The following is a 15,036-nucleotide window of genomic DNA, read 5'->3' as shown; positions in this document are numbered from 1 at the left end:
AAGGGCAGACTGGTTTTGGCCTCAGGCAAAGATTGATTTATCATGTCTCTTTTGAACTAAAATCGATCCCTCTGCATTTTTTTCACTTTAAAATTACTGTTAAACATCTTAAGCATAAATATAGTATTTAACAGAAAAAAAGCATTAAAAGAAAGATCTAAGAGGGAAACATAAAAAGAAGTAGTTCCATAATAATGTGATTCATCAGAAAATGCGTAATGTACAATACTATTTTATGATATAAAATTAGGAAAATGAGATATATATACATAAAATTAGATGTCTTTTCTTATTTGTAAGAAAAGCAAATTATCAACATAATTTATTGAAAACTGGAATTGTTAATGGAAAAGAGTGTAGGCAAAAGTTTCTGCCTTTTTTTCATCTTCTTGTGTTTTAGGAAGACTTTTTGAACTATTCTAATAATGAGAGAATGTCAATTACCACAGAGAATTCTACAGATAAAATGATTGATAAAATAGCTACTTTCATGTTATTATGAAAGTACATTAAATGTGTGTTTATAAGATATTTTAAACATGAGTGTCCTTTCTTGAACTTGTGTTAGTTACATTATTGCCACAACATGAGACATACAATATATCTACAAAAGCTTAAATCTGCTAAAGAAAAGAGAATACATTTTTGATAGTAAGTTGTAAGTGTGTTGTAAATGTGACTCTATAAAGCTGTGTATTATACTGTGTTTTAGAAATAGCTCAGAGGAATATGAAAACTTAAAAATGCAAATGAAGGAAATGCAAAATAAATGTAATGCCTTTAAGTAGATTAACATCATCATTAACTTCTTCATCATCATAAGCAAAAATGAAGCATAGGGGTGCATTTCTTAATAAAATGCTCAAGTTTGGACCTTTAAAACCCAATATTGAAACATGTTTTAACAGTACATAAATAGAAGAAATGAACTGTGCTATTAGATACTCTGTGATTATGTTGAATTAATATTTAAAATCCTTAACAATGCATATTTAACTGTGGTTATATTAGAGAACTCTCAAAATTGAACAAAACATGGTGATGTAGGACTGTAACCCCAACTATTAAGGAGACTAAGGCAGAGAGATCTCAAGTTCAAGGACATCCTGGGCAAATTAAGGAGACCTTATCTAAAAATAAAGTTTAAAAATAAAAGGCCTCAGGAATGTAATTCAATGACAAACTGCTCTTCAGTTCAATCCCCAGTACATCCTCCAATAAAAACAAAACAAAAAACCCAACCTCTATTAATTGCAACTGAAATTTTCTATGTAGTCAAATTGCAATTACACTGGTGAATAGTTATTTATTATCATATTACTATCTGAAATACATTTCTATCAAATTATTCAGTGCAATCTGAATATATTATTGATAACACTAAAAATAATTAAAAGTCAATATTTTCTTTAACCCTCCATTAAAGTCAACTTCAGTCTTAGCATGTAGTATTATCAGTGATCCTAATTTAGAGCACAAGTGAAAACTGCCTATCACAAGTCCTCAACAAGTTCCTGCACTCTAAATGACAGAATGGGTGGTGATGAAGAAATACCTAATTTGATTCCAGTAATCATGAAAAATAAGTAGTCAGTCTAATTTAGGGACAGAAAAATTAAGAAAAATAAGAACAGAAAAACAAGAGGAAACTCTTTTCCACCCAGGTTTCCACATGCTTTTTTTTTTTTTTTTTTTTTTTAGTGTTTGTGATCATTAAATCATTAAATAAAATTCCTCAGCACTAAATCTCAATAGCAGTGTTCCTTGACACTAGTCTCTGTATCTATCCTGATATTTCTGATCAGCTTTGCTAATTTGCAATTTAAGCAATTACATACAACTTAAACTTGTTACCCTGACCACATGTGAATGTGAGACACTGAAAACCAATTGAAATAAAGTAATGAATAAAGTGGGGGAAGGCATTAAACATCAATTTGGGGTGTCATGGTAGAGCACACCTACAATACCATATATTTGAGATGGTGTAGGCAGGAACGTCATAAGAGCCAGCCAGCGCAATTTAGCAAGTCCCTGTCTCAGAAACTAAAAAGGGCTGGACATGTAGCTCAGTGGTATAGTACTTGTTTAGCATGTGTAAGTTTATGGGTTCAATCTCCAGTACCTCAAAAACAAAATCAATTTTTATACTAATATATCACATAATAGTGTCAATTAAAATAGCTATGAACTTTATTTTGGTGACTTAGATGTGCAAGGAAATTTAAACTCCATCTATTCCTCCAAAGAAAACTCTAATTTATTGTTTATTGGAAGAGTTATTGTTAAAGATAAAAAGCATGCTTTTAGCTAGAAACTGTGAGACATGTCAGATATTCCATTAACAGAAACCACATTGATAAGTTCATTCTTTTCCTTGGGCATAACTCTAATAGTTCTGAAAGACAACCTTTCAAAGTACAGGATTTTTTTTTTATACCACCAGACTGAAAGCATTTTCCTTCCTGCATTAACAGGAGCTTTGGGGGGGCAACTATATTCAAACCATAACACTTGATGTTGAAAAAAAAAAGCAGTAAGACACTTAGTAGGGCTGGAATTGTATGACACAGGGAAATTCATAGTAGGAAAAGTGATTGGAAAGAATATCAGTAGCAAACCACATGTATACTTGCTAAATTATTGGATCCAAGACTGTTTAAAGTCAAAATTCCAAACAAATACCCAAGAGAAAAAGGAGAATTATTTAACTTATTACTATACAGTAGACACTTTGTCAGGATAAAAACTTGAGAAATACTCCAACAAAAGAATTCACAATATATTTGTGAAGATCATTCAAAAAACATAAAAAATATAATTAATTATATAAGGAAGTCCATAATGATATTGCATAATCCTAAGGAAAGGAATAGATACTAAGATTTCAAATAATGGACATAATGTCATGGAGTTTTGATATTTCTTTGGTAGATAAACTTAACTGGAAATGGAAGGATTATTTAGAACTTAATACCAGGAATTCTGTAAAGAAATATCTGAAGCTGCTAAGAGTGACAAAAGCACACAACACAGGTTTAGGTGGGGTGAGATCAATTCCATTTAATTTTAAGTAAAATTCTCAGGTAGTACTTTAGAAGCAATTCATGAAAGATTATGTACATGAGAATAAGGAGCTTGCACCTGCTATTTTGTGTGTATGTGGAGCAGGGCAGTTTTGAAGAGATTGTTTCCAAATAGGAGAGATTGTTTCCAAATAAGAAAGATTAGAGATGGGGAAATGCAGGCTTGAATAGCCATAGGAAGGACTTTTAGAATTGCTGTTCAGGAAAGTTTCCACAATCTCAGCCTTCTCTACAATGGGAATTGTTCTCAAAAGCACTGAGAAAAGGCACCTTGCTACTCAAGACCCTCCAGGGGGCATGTATCAACCACTTCAACTGTAGCAGTTAAGGCAATAGATTTCTGAAGGGCTCGCTTGGAAGTTATTCCACTTGTCCATTACTTACATATCTGCCTGCCAGTGGAGAATAATACCTGTTTCTTTTCCAAGATTTCCTCTTATTAGCAAACTATAAACCAGAATCCACTGGGGAATGAGTTATTACGAAATGAAGTTCTTGGCATCTCCTACAAAAGGCAGAGAGATGAACTTAGAAGTGAGTAGCAGTGAAGATTGGTGGGAACAGACCATCCAGTAGGATAGGAAAGATCAAAAGACTGAAACAGACTCCAGACTTTGCATCTATCTTTATCCAAAGAAAAGTTCAATTCTGAAATTATAGTTTCATATAATACTTAACTTAAACAACTGATTATACTTCTCAAATTTTAAACAGAATGAGAAACATTTAAATATTGCTATTTCCAATAAAAATGAATTATATTAAGTATATAAAGCATCAGTTGTCATGCCTTAATTTTATTTAGCCACTGGCAACCATTTTTTTTCAATCTGTCTTCTTATGACATGACTATGAAAAACTTTCCATTCTTGCTATTCTTATCTGTTTTTGTCACTCTTTAATGCTTTTAAAATGTGATATCCAGAATTAAATAAGGGTCTCATAATAAAATATAAGTAGAATACAGTAGAACTGTTTCAGTCAATGATTTTGATACTATCTTTATATTCATTCAGCCAAAGTTTAAAATTGTGTTTTAGAATTAGTTTTATATGTCTGCCTAATCTTGGACTTGCAATCAAAATTTTCTAGTATTTTGCAAATGAACCAATGCCAAGCTAGGTCACCTTCCCTGGATAGATGTTGGAATCATTAATACAAAATCAATAGCTATCACCAAATAGATGAGTGAAATTTGCAAAGGAAAGATAGCAAATCTTATGAAAGAAATACACAAAGCATATTAATGTCTGATTTTTGAAGATGGAGTTCACAGATGAAGAGTTTATCACAAAATTGAAATTAGGCCAGATAAATATTATTTATGAAACAAAATTTGAGCCAGTAAAGAAGTTAATTCCATTTTATATATAGTAGAACAAATGAGGTGATTTCCTATCAAAGCAGTTAAAATGAAAAAGAAAATACAGCACAATAGATCTGTTTCAAAGCACAGATTGAATAGATTGGATGAGACATATGCCTGATTAGACAAGGATCAGAGGCAAATATGTGATGAGAAATTGTAATATCAGATGCAAAATGCTAATTTTAAACTGTTAGAATCAAGGGAAAAGAGAGATCTAGGAAAATAAATAGTAAATTTTCTCTCAAAGAGTGTGACCATGAGCTACTGCAATATGGTGGAACACCATGGCTCAAAAATAATTTGAAATCATTTAAATTTCAACAGATATGACACAATACATAAGCAATATATTTTCAAAAATAAACTAAGATAGAGATATTTGGAATGTGCATCATCTTAGAATGGTTTGTATTTGCTTTAAATATATTTTCATATAGAATATATCTTTTAAAGTCTCCAAAAAATACTGCTGCTGTTGAGTGAGAAATTATAGAACAATCCAAGCAGCTGCCAGAAAAACAGTTTTATTACTAAATTAATAATTTCAAACTGGACCAGAAGGGACCATCATCCCTCTGGTTATGGAAGCATATTGTTCTTCAGCTTAGCTAAGCCAGGAGCATCTAATTGTAATGAAATGAGCCTAATTAAATGACAGCAGATGGACTTTGATATTTTAGTTGATGAAGTATTTGTTTACACTGATTTTTTATGGTTCATATAATTTCAAAAGTAGTACTGTGCCCAGTCATGGAATACTACTGAAAAAGGATTTGACAACAGAATTACAATTCATGAATCTCCTTTTAATTTCTCTATTTTCATCTAATGTACTAATCTGCTTAAAGTATTAAAGAATAAAATGAAAATCATATTAAAACTCTATTTAGAATACTTTCATGTAGCTCTCACCAGTAATTTGAAAATCAAAGTCTGAGTTGTGAAAGAAACAGAAACCTTAAAGCTTAATGAGATCTATCTCCAATAAATTATTCCCTTGAGTTGAAAAGTTATACAATACTTTACAATTGTTTTTTTTTCATTTTATAACGATCAAAATTTAATAATATTAGCAAAAATAACACTTTCAAAATTGGCTAGCATTTATATAAGGTTTACACTAAGTCAGAAAATATATTAAGTGCTTTTACAGTAATCATTAAATGCTTTTAGAGTAATTGTTTCTACACATAAAATCAGATGGGTATCAAACTGTTGTAACAGGTTACTCTATATAAGAATGAGAATTATCAAAAAATACCATAATGTTCACACATATAAAGTATACAATTTGAATTACTTTTAGAATGTCTATAATGCTGGTAAAAATGCTTGTGTGTGAAGAAAATCAAAGAAAAATTATGAAATAGGCTTAATTTATTTTACAAACTCTACTGAGTGATATTCACTAAAACTTTTGAATTATAAAAACAGTGTTGAAATTCAAATTTTTAAACAAAGAAAAATTATTTTATGAAACTAAATATTTAGTACAGAAGTTCCCAAGAGTTCTGGAATTCAATATTCACTATATAATATACAGTGTAGCTTTAAATTTTTCTCCACATATCATGTAGACAAAGCTGTAGCAAACATAATGTGCTATCATGGAATGGTTGAAAGATAATACAGAAGAAAACATTTTAAAAAATCAGCAGCTATAGCCAGGCACAGTGGCGCATGCCTGGAATCCCAGTGGTTTGGGAGGCTAAGGCAGGACAATCAAGAGTTCAAAAACAGGGGCTGGGGTTATGGCTCAGAGGAAAAGGGCTCATCTGGCATGCGTGAGGCACTGGGTTCGATCCTCAGCACCACATAAATATAAAATGTGTCCACCTATATCTAAGAAATAAATATTTTAAAAAAAGAGTTCAAAGCCAGCCTCAGCAATGATAAGGTGCTAAGCAACTCAATGAGACCCTGTCCCTAAAAAAAATACAAAAATAGGACTGGGGATGTGGCTCAGTGCCCCTGAATTCAATCCCCGGTACCCCACCACCACCAAAAAAAAGTCAGCAACTATGGAATTGTGTGTAAAAAGATACATATAATGTGGCAATTAAGAAAAATTGGTTTACACAACTTTCAAATCCCAAATAGTATTAATACTTACATTACCTGTAAAGTGTAAATAAAGCCATAAAAGCAATAATAAAGTATATCACATAGTGTATCTTTATGTTGAGATTATGAGATATGACTATGGTAATATATCCCATGTAACAAATAATGAAAAAATGCTAAGCATACAAAACTCATTTAAACTTAAAAGTTGTTCAATGTCACCACAGTAATTATTTTCACCCTTGTTTATACAGTGTCTCTATTATTAAGATATTAACATCCTTACCATTGTGTAGCTGTGGGCCACTTTCATTAGTTCGATGCACCCTTGAGCATCTGCGAATGCTCGGATTCCTAAACAGTTAGATGGGTGCAGAAGCTTCATGAGGAAGTGGCAGCACACTTCCACTACTTGAGGAAGCTGAAGAAGGCATGCTGCAGCAAGAAGGTTTTCAATGGTGTCTTCTTTCAATTCCAAGCAACCTAAACATAAGAGAATTATGAAACTCTTGAGTTTAACAGGCATTGCTCTATTTCTCAAAACATTAGCAAATCTACTAGAAGGACTGAGATAGATTGATAATCAAGATAAATATGACCAGAAAAGGCGAGTAATTATTTTAAGTACTTTGTACTTCTTCATGCAATGTTCAAAATTATCCAGTAAATATAAATGCAGTTTTACCTACAATATCTGTGCCCATGTCAGAGCAATTATGGTTCTTCCTTTAGTTATAAAATAAGAACAAAGAGAAATATGGTTCAAGCTATGTTTCTTCAAATTTAGGGGATCAGAGGTTCACTACATTTCTGAAATATGCATCAATTTGTGTCTGAATATGAGGATAATCAAGATATGTACATAATTTTATATATACATATGCTTCAGATTTCTAATATGGTATTTAATTCACTGTATCGATGTTTCTAATTGTCTATAATATTTCTTTCCTTTTGGTCAGTTATATTATCCGCAATACATTACCTCTTCTGTCTTTACCTTTTTTTTTCTTTTTTCTAACTTTCAGAAAATGGGGCTATTTTTGAGATGTTTAGGACTCACCCTTGAAACATTCTGGCTTACCTATATGGGGTTAGATTTCAATTAGTAATGCAATGTCTTTCTGGTTTTACTCTCAGATTTTCTAACTATATTTGAATGGGTTTGGGTTAAGTCATAGTCTCAGAAATGGTTTATTCTATTTTGTGCCATAGACTAGTAGTAGCTCTTTATTAGAAATATCTTCACTAATTTTTCCTGAAAACAGAAGCAGACCACATTTCCCTTGATTTATAGGGGACATAAGTTCTTGTTCTGAACCATGAGCAGAAAGGATGGCTGTTTGTTACCAACAAACCAACACATTCAGGATAGATATCTTCACAGTCTATGCTCTCCTTCACTCTAATAGCTATTAAAGGTGATAATAAAAACCAAGTGGATGCAAATTATACAAGAAAGAGCCAAAGTCCTGAATCAAAACCTGGAATCACTAGATTGAGCTAATAATACTCAAATTGTATTTTAATAATATACTTAGTATTTAAACATATATATTAACTTCTGCAGCCTCATTTACTTTGTTGCAGTTTTCATTTTAATTATCTAGAACCTGTAATTATGTGAACATTTTTATACCATAAGTTATTTTGCCTTCTGTCATTACTACTATTTTTTTTTTTTTTGCTAAATGAATCAAGCTTTTCAGTGAATTGCCTCATTAAACCATTATTTAGAAATCAAAATATTTTTCTGGATCCCTATTAATGAACACTATAGACCAATGGTAATGGGTAGATATTTTTAGGAGTATAATTATTTCATTAAACTTATTTAGAAATTACTGGCATTGCTGAATATGAAGATATATGCTATCATTAGTACTGGAAAATTATTGCCCATTTTTATCTAAATGATTCTTAATTTATATTCCTAAGGAATATAAATTGGAACACCTCATTCTCTCCTCCATGTCTGTAACTTTTTTCATAGCTTCCATTCACTAATTCTTTGTAATATCTAACATTTTATTTACCCCTCATTTTTAGAACAGCAATAGAGTTTGTTTGTTGGTTTGTTTATTTATTGGTACCAGGAATTGAACTCAGGGGCACTCAATCACTAAGCCACATTCCCAGCCCTATTTTTTTTTTTTTTTTTTATTTAGAGACGGTGTCTCACTCTGTTGCTTAGTATCTTGCTTTTGCTGAGGTTGGATTTGAATTCAAGATCCTCCTGCCTCAGCCTCCCAAGCCACTAAGATTACAGGCATGTGCCATTGCACCCAGCAATAATATTTATTTTTATTTTTAGAAGTGATCTCCATGAGAATTACTTGTGCCACAATGTGTGTAATATTTTATATCCACCTTCAAATCCATAGATACTTCCTTGGGTTTGCTCATTTTGACTCAGGATGTCAAATGCTGTTGATCCCTGACTTCTTAACAGTTTATCTAACCTTCAATTCTAGAAGTACCTTCCATTTGAATTATTCACTTTATAGAATTTCTAATTAATTAATACAACACAAACTTTTGTTACTAAAAATAAATATACTTAATATATTCCTTTATTATTCATTTGTTTTTCTGCTTTCTGTCTTCATATAACTTTACCATATTTAATTTTGGTTATAATTACCTAAATATAAATATGTATGAATCTTAGTTAATATGGAAAACTGTGAGAATTTTAGTTGTTTTTCTAAGAAAATAATGATCTGTGCTATGCACATTTCCAAGTCTTCTAAATACTGAAGTTTGAATTATTCAAGTTGGTTTTATAAATAAAATGTTTTGTTTTTCACACCAAAGTTTTTATTCTGGAATATTTTTCACCTTCATTAATTTGTAAGAATAATATAAAAATACTCATATGCCCTTCATCTACCTTCACCAAGTTTTAGGTATATATGTGTGTGTACATTGATACTATACTTGTTAAATTATCTGAAAATTTATTTCAGCCATCATATTTCAAACTTAGGTGTTTCTGCATGTATTACCAAAAACAAGGATATTCTCCAGTTTAGTGGCAATGTAATTATCTCATATGAAACTGATGTAAAATTATTTGCTGCAACAACATTTTCACAAAATGTTCAACTAATATGCTGTATGTCTTTAATTTTTTTAAATTCATGATCTAGTCAAGGATACCTTATATTTAAGTTCTTTCACCTTTTTTAGTTTAGAAAGTTCCCCAGTCTTTTTGTCATGCATGGTATTTATTTTGGTGAAGAATGCAGAAAGTTGTTTGTAGAATTCCTCAGTTTGTTCTTATCAAATAATTTCTCCATGATGGAATTTAAAAAAAAATTTTAAATACCTATATTTTGTTTATTTATTTTTATGTGGTGCTGAGGATTGAACCCATGGCCTCACATGTGCTAGGCCAGCGCTCTACTGCTTAGTCACAACCCCAGCCCCATCTCCATGATGAAATTTGGTGAAATATTTTTGACAGGAATATCACTGATCTTATACTTTTTTAATGCCCCTTCAGGAGACTATGATGTCAGAGTTTCCCATTGTTGGTGGCACTAAGCTTAACACCTTTTCTAAAGGAGTACGTATCTGCCATATTTCTTCATTTTAAAGAAACATCTTTCTTTATAATTGATAAGTAATCTGCTGGATGAGAAATAGTTTTCCTTCCATACAGTGACATTTCACCCATAACCTAACATGTTTAACAGATAAAAAGGATTATATTTTATTTATGAGTTTCATTGAAAGAGTAAGACAGCAAAGGAATCTAAAGCAGGCTTCTAAGTGTAGAAAGGACTGATGAAGAAGAAAATAACGAACAGATGAATTAAGGTAATAATTGAAAGGGACTACATGTAATGTAAAACAAAGATACTGTTCATTATATATTAATTTTCAATTAAATAACTTCATTTATTTTATATGAGGGATGTTCTATCAGTAAGAAAATTAACCTTGTTATTTAAAACTCCAAGATTTCAATGAATTTGCATTCAGATATTATCAAGTAGCAGAATACTGAGAACTGTAGTTCAATTCAGAGGGAGATGTTTGCTTATAGCAACAAAATTCTCTGAGGAGTTTATCACAGAATAAATAACACTATCATGCAATAATGTTGTCAAATAAAATCATTATCTAAAGATGAGAGACTTATACCAATTTGAATTAAGACTAATTACATCAGTGCTAATTATTGATATATATTTAAAGTTTTATAAAATACATAGAGCACCAAAAACAGTATTCTATAAGTTGTAAAAACCTATTTTTATATAAATCTTAGTTTATTTATGAAATATTTATAAACATAAGTTAAAATTGTGGACACATTGAAATCTGCTATTTATAGGTAATTGATCCTAATTCTAGTAATTTTTAATTTTATATATGTATCTTAATATATTTTCATGATTTAAGACCTTCAGAAGGATTTTTTTTTCTAAATTGTTCAATAAGGCAGCAAGAAAATCAGGTGAAAGGGATAAACACAAAAGGTACAGCTTTTATAGATTACATATAACTATGATTTTAGAAGAACAGGAGGTGACTTTCCTTAGTTTTATTTACAATTTGTCTCAGTAGATTTTGATCAGAACAACTAGCACAGCGGGCCTGGACTGCTGTACTTGAAAATAGCTGCCTATAAGATGTGATTAACTGGGATCTGAAATCTTAGATTTCAAGAGGATTCACACCACTAATTGATATGAAAAGCTCACTGTGCCTAAACTGTTTGTACATACAGTGTGGTTTATGCTGAATACCTGTTTCCTTCTGAGAGTCTGAAATAATGTTATGTCTAGACAGTAGCAGTCTATATGATGCACAACTAATAAAACTCTGCATACTATGTCTCTGATTGGCTTCCCTGGTTGGCACTTTGTCACAACTCATTAAAGGGGGGATGCACTGTATCCTGTAGGACTCAACTAGAATGGGGCCCTTGGAAATATGTGTCTGGTTTCCTCTGGATTGCATTCCATGGGCCTTTGCCCTTTCCTGACTATGTGTTTTCTTCCATAATTAATCATAGCCATTAGTATGCAGATTCTTGATAGTTATTCTAGCGAACTACTGAACCTGGTAACCTCCCAACATATTATTCTAATCAGAAGAGTTGTGGTAGAAGACTAGAAGATCAGTATAGTTAATATTTAATTCACCAAAATTAAATATAGATTTATTACAATCATACTCAAATATAGAATTATAAAATCTATATTTATAAATACAGACTTATTACAATCATATCTCAGGATATATTTTGTGGACATTATAAAACCAATTCCATAAATCATATGGAAATATAATGAACCTAGAATAGCCAAAACAATTTTGAAAAATAGCAAAATGACACTAGCAACAGTACCTGATTTTAAAACTTAATACAAAACTACAGTACTTAAACTTGATTGGTATTGGTCTAAACATGTTTAGAACAATATGCCTAAATATATAGGTCAAAGCAAGAGGATAATTTTCAGTAATAAATGGACAAGTCGCATATGAAAAGACACAAGGCAATTCACTTGAAAAACGGATACTCTGAAAAAGTATCCATATACAGAAGAAACATGTACTGCAGTCTATACCTTCACAACATGTAAAATATACTCAAGATGAATCTAAATGTTAAACTTTGGACAATAGATCTTTAATTAAATAATAGGAGAAGTTAAAGATTTTTTAGGTTAACTATCAAAACAGCCCACAAAAGGATAAATTGACAAATCTGACTTCACAAAAATCACTGCAAGAGACACTACTACAGAAACAAAAGGTGAACCAGACTGGAGAAATGTTTACAAATCTTATATCTGATAAAGCATTAGAGCCAGAAAATACAAAGGACTTTCAAACTTGATTAGAGAAAACTTAATATGGGGCAAATGATTTAAACAATGTTGTCACAAAAGTGGGTGTATGAATGGAAGCTGCTGACTGTCACTATTGTTTTAGGGAATACACATTAAAAACACAATGAGAGATACTAAGTCTCTATGAGAAACTCTACTGGGAATGTAAAATTGCACAACTACTTTGGAAACTACTTTCACCTCATCTGACTCAGCCATTCTGCTCCTAGCTATTTGCTTATGAAAACTGAAGAGAGTGTATGGATATACACTCTTTATCTATAGATTTTTATAATGACCAATGGCTGGAAATAATCCAAATGTTTATTGACAGGTTATTAGATAAGCAATTGGTGCCTATCTATTCCATGGTATACTTCACAGCATATCATTTTCCTTTCATAAAACAGAAAGAAATTTTGAGGGATGCAACATCATAGCTCATCATGCAGAATGCTAAATAATTATGTCCAGCAAAAGAAAGTCTCTTCATAAAGAGTACAGAGACTATAATTTAACCTAATTAAAATCCTTGAAAATCCAAAGAAATCTATTGTGACAGAAATTAGTTATTTCATTAGTGCCTATGTGTGAGGTAAGAATAAAAAAAGCAACAAGATAAATGCAAAAAGATATGAGAAAATTTGGGGAGCGATAGTATATTCACTACTTAGATTATGTTGATGATTTCATGAGTATATATATGTCAAACTTACCAAACTATACACCTTATATTATATATGAGGCTTATTGCATATCAATTATTCAACAATAAAATTTTAAAAAAGAATATTCAAATGTATTTTACAAATACACTCAATAGAATGATTTAAATTTATATTTAGCTATAAATGTTTTCTGAGAGTCTAAATTCAAACACATACTAATATGTTAAAATTTAGAGAAATTATGAGTCATGCATTATATTTTTTCTTAATTTTGTAATATCTATAAATTATAATCATGGCAAGTGACATATGCTATACCATTTTAAATACAAGGTAAATATATTGCTTAAATACTTGTACAAATGTAAGACTAACATACAAAATGACATGTGCATTTGAGTATATGCATGTTTCTATGTGTGTCTTTACCTTCGTAGATCAATACTTGCAAAAATATTAATGGATGATTTTTTAATGTTATAAGCTGTAGAATATTTAATATATTTATTTTCAAAATCAAACAATTACTCAGCCCAAATTCAAATACTATACTAGCACTGAACTTCACAATAATTTACACAGAATTTTAGCAAAGCACTTTCCCATATTTTTTCATACAAAAGAACTTTTTATAAATTTTTACATACCACATTTTGCAGTTTAACTTTTACTGTCAAGATTAATTTTTAAGATAAACACATAAAAAGTGTACATATATATGGAGTACTGATGACATTTATATATATATATATATATATATATATATATATATATATATAATATATATATATATCTTGTATAATAATTATGTTAAACATATCTAGCTCACCAAATATTTATCATTTCATTATAAATAACCTATAAAGCATTCAAGTTATTTTTTTCTAGCTTTTTGAACATTATTGTCTATACTCATATGTACAATAATTTTTATATTTAAGTTTTAAATTACTTATTGGTGATTTCTGTGGTTAATTTGGGGCTTATAACCATTGTCTGTCTTGAAGAGTTAAAAATGTTGTATTTTTTTAAACTTAGAATATAGCCAATGAAAGATACCTCTGTGAAAGCAGAAAGCACAAATGGGATAATCATTGAGTTTAGAGCTTGAATGCTCACAAATTGAGCTACTTCATGCATGATATATTTCTTTACATCTAAAACCTGGACATTTCTCTGACTGATTTTGATGGTAAAAAGGCACAAGTCTGCCAAGTATTTGACTTAAAAGTTAACTAAAAAGTGAAAAAAAAAGAGTAATTCTATGCTTCCATTCAAAGTTAACTTTTAAGGCATAATATTCACAAATAGATTAAGAGAGTGAATCTACCTGTTTTCACTCAGGTACCACAGAAAATCAGCTTGAAAAATACCTAATACTTAGATGAAACCTAAGAAGGCTCTGACTTTAGTAACAGAAAACTTTTAGAAATTATTTTCAAAAAAAATTTGTCTTCAGAATTAATTAATTGAGAATGTCAGTACTTATCAGGAAATAGCCTTCTTTTCAAGGAACTTCTTAATTTCCCTCATGATCACCAGAGTTTCAGGTTTCTGATTCAGACAAGAAAACATGTATCAGAAAAGGAACTATTCCTTAATATCTATTTCTCTTTTATCAATGAAAGAAATATTTACTAAAATTTCCCCAGAAGTTTTTTTTTTTTTTTTTTTTTTTTTGTCCATGCTGCCCTGGAAAGATTGTGTAATGTGACTGTACCTAACTAAGTTGAGAGGCAAGGATGAAAATGCAAATGTCTGGTTTTGATTGGTTAGAATTAGTCATAATCCTCTGATTCAATAGAATGGATTAAAGAGGGAATGGTTACAGATAGTTATCACCAAGGAATGCTACAGTCATCTTCACTTATCCTAAGTAAATGGTAAAGCTATTAAATATTCCAAATGGATATAGACTTAAACTCTTGATTTTCTACAAGACAATGCATTTAAATGTATACTATATTGAAATGAAGCTGTGTAAAACAGAATGAGAA

At 30.5% G+C, this 15,036-nt stretch overlaps 1 protein-coding gene across 2 annotated transcripts in view; it reads right to left on the bottom strand.

Annotated features, from left to right (window-relative positions):
* Positions 1 to 15,036, bottom strand: part of Klhl1 (kelch like family member 1) — a 377,975-nt gene that overhangs the window by 219,614 nt on the left and 143,325 nt on the right. For both annotated transcript variants that reach the window (XM_027938066.3, XM_027938067.3), the window contains one exon: positions 6,806 to 7,002. In XM_027938066.3, coding sequence (XP_027793867.1) covers positions 6,806 to 7,002 — 197 coding nt within the window. The remainder of the gene's footprint in view (positions 1 to 6,805; positions 7,003 to 15,036) is intronic.

This window comes from Marmota flaviventris, chromosome 4 (genome assembly GCF_047511675.1).
Source record: "Marmota flaviventris isolate mMarFla1 chromosome 4, mMarFla1.hap1, whole genome shotgun sequence".
NCBI classification, from domain to species: Eukaryota; Metazoa; Chordata; class Mammalia; order Rodentia; family Sciuridae; genus Marmota; species Marmota flaviventris.
The sequence above is the reverse complement of the archived record's forward strand: the minus strand, read 5'-3'. Positions and strand labels throughout refer to the sequence as shown.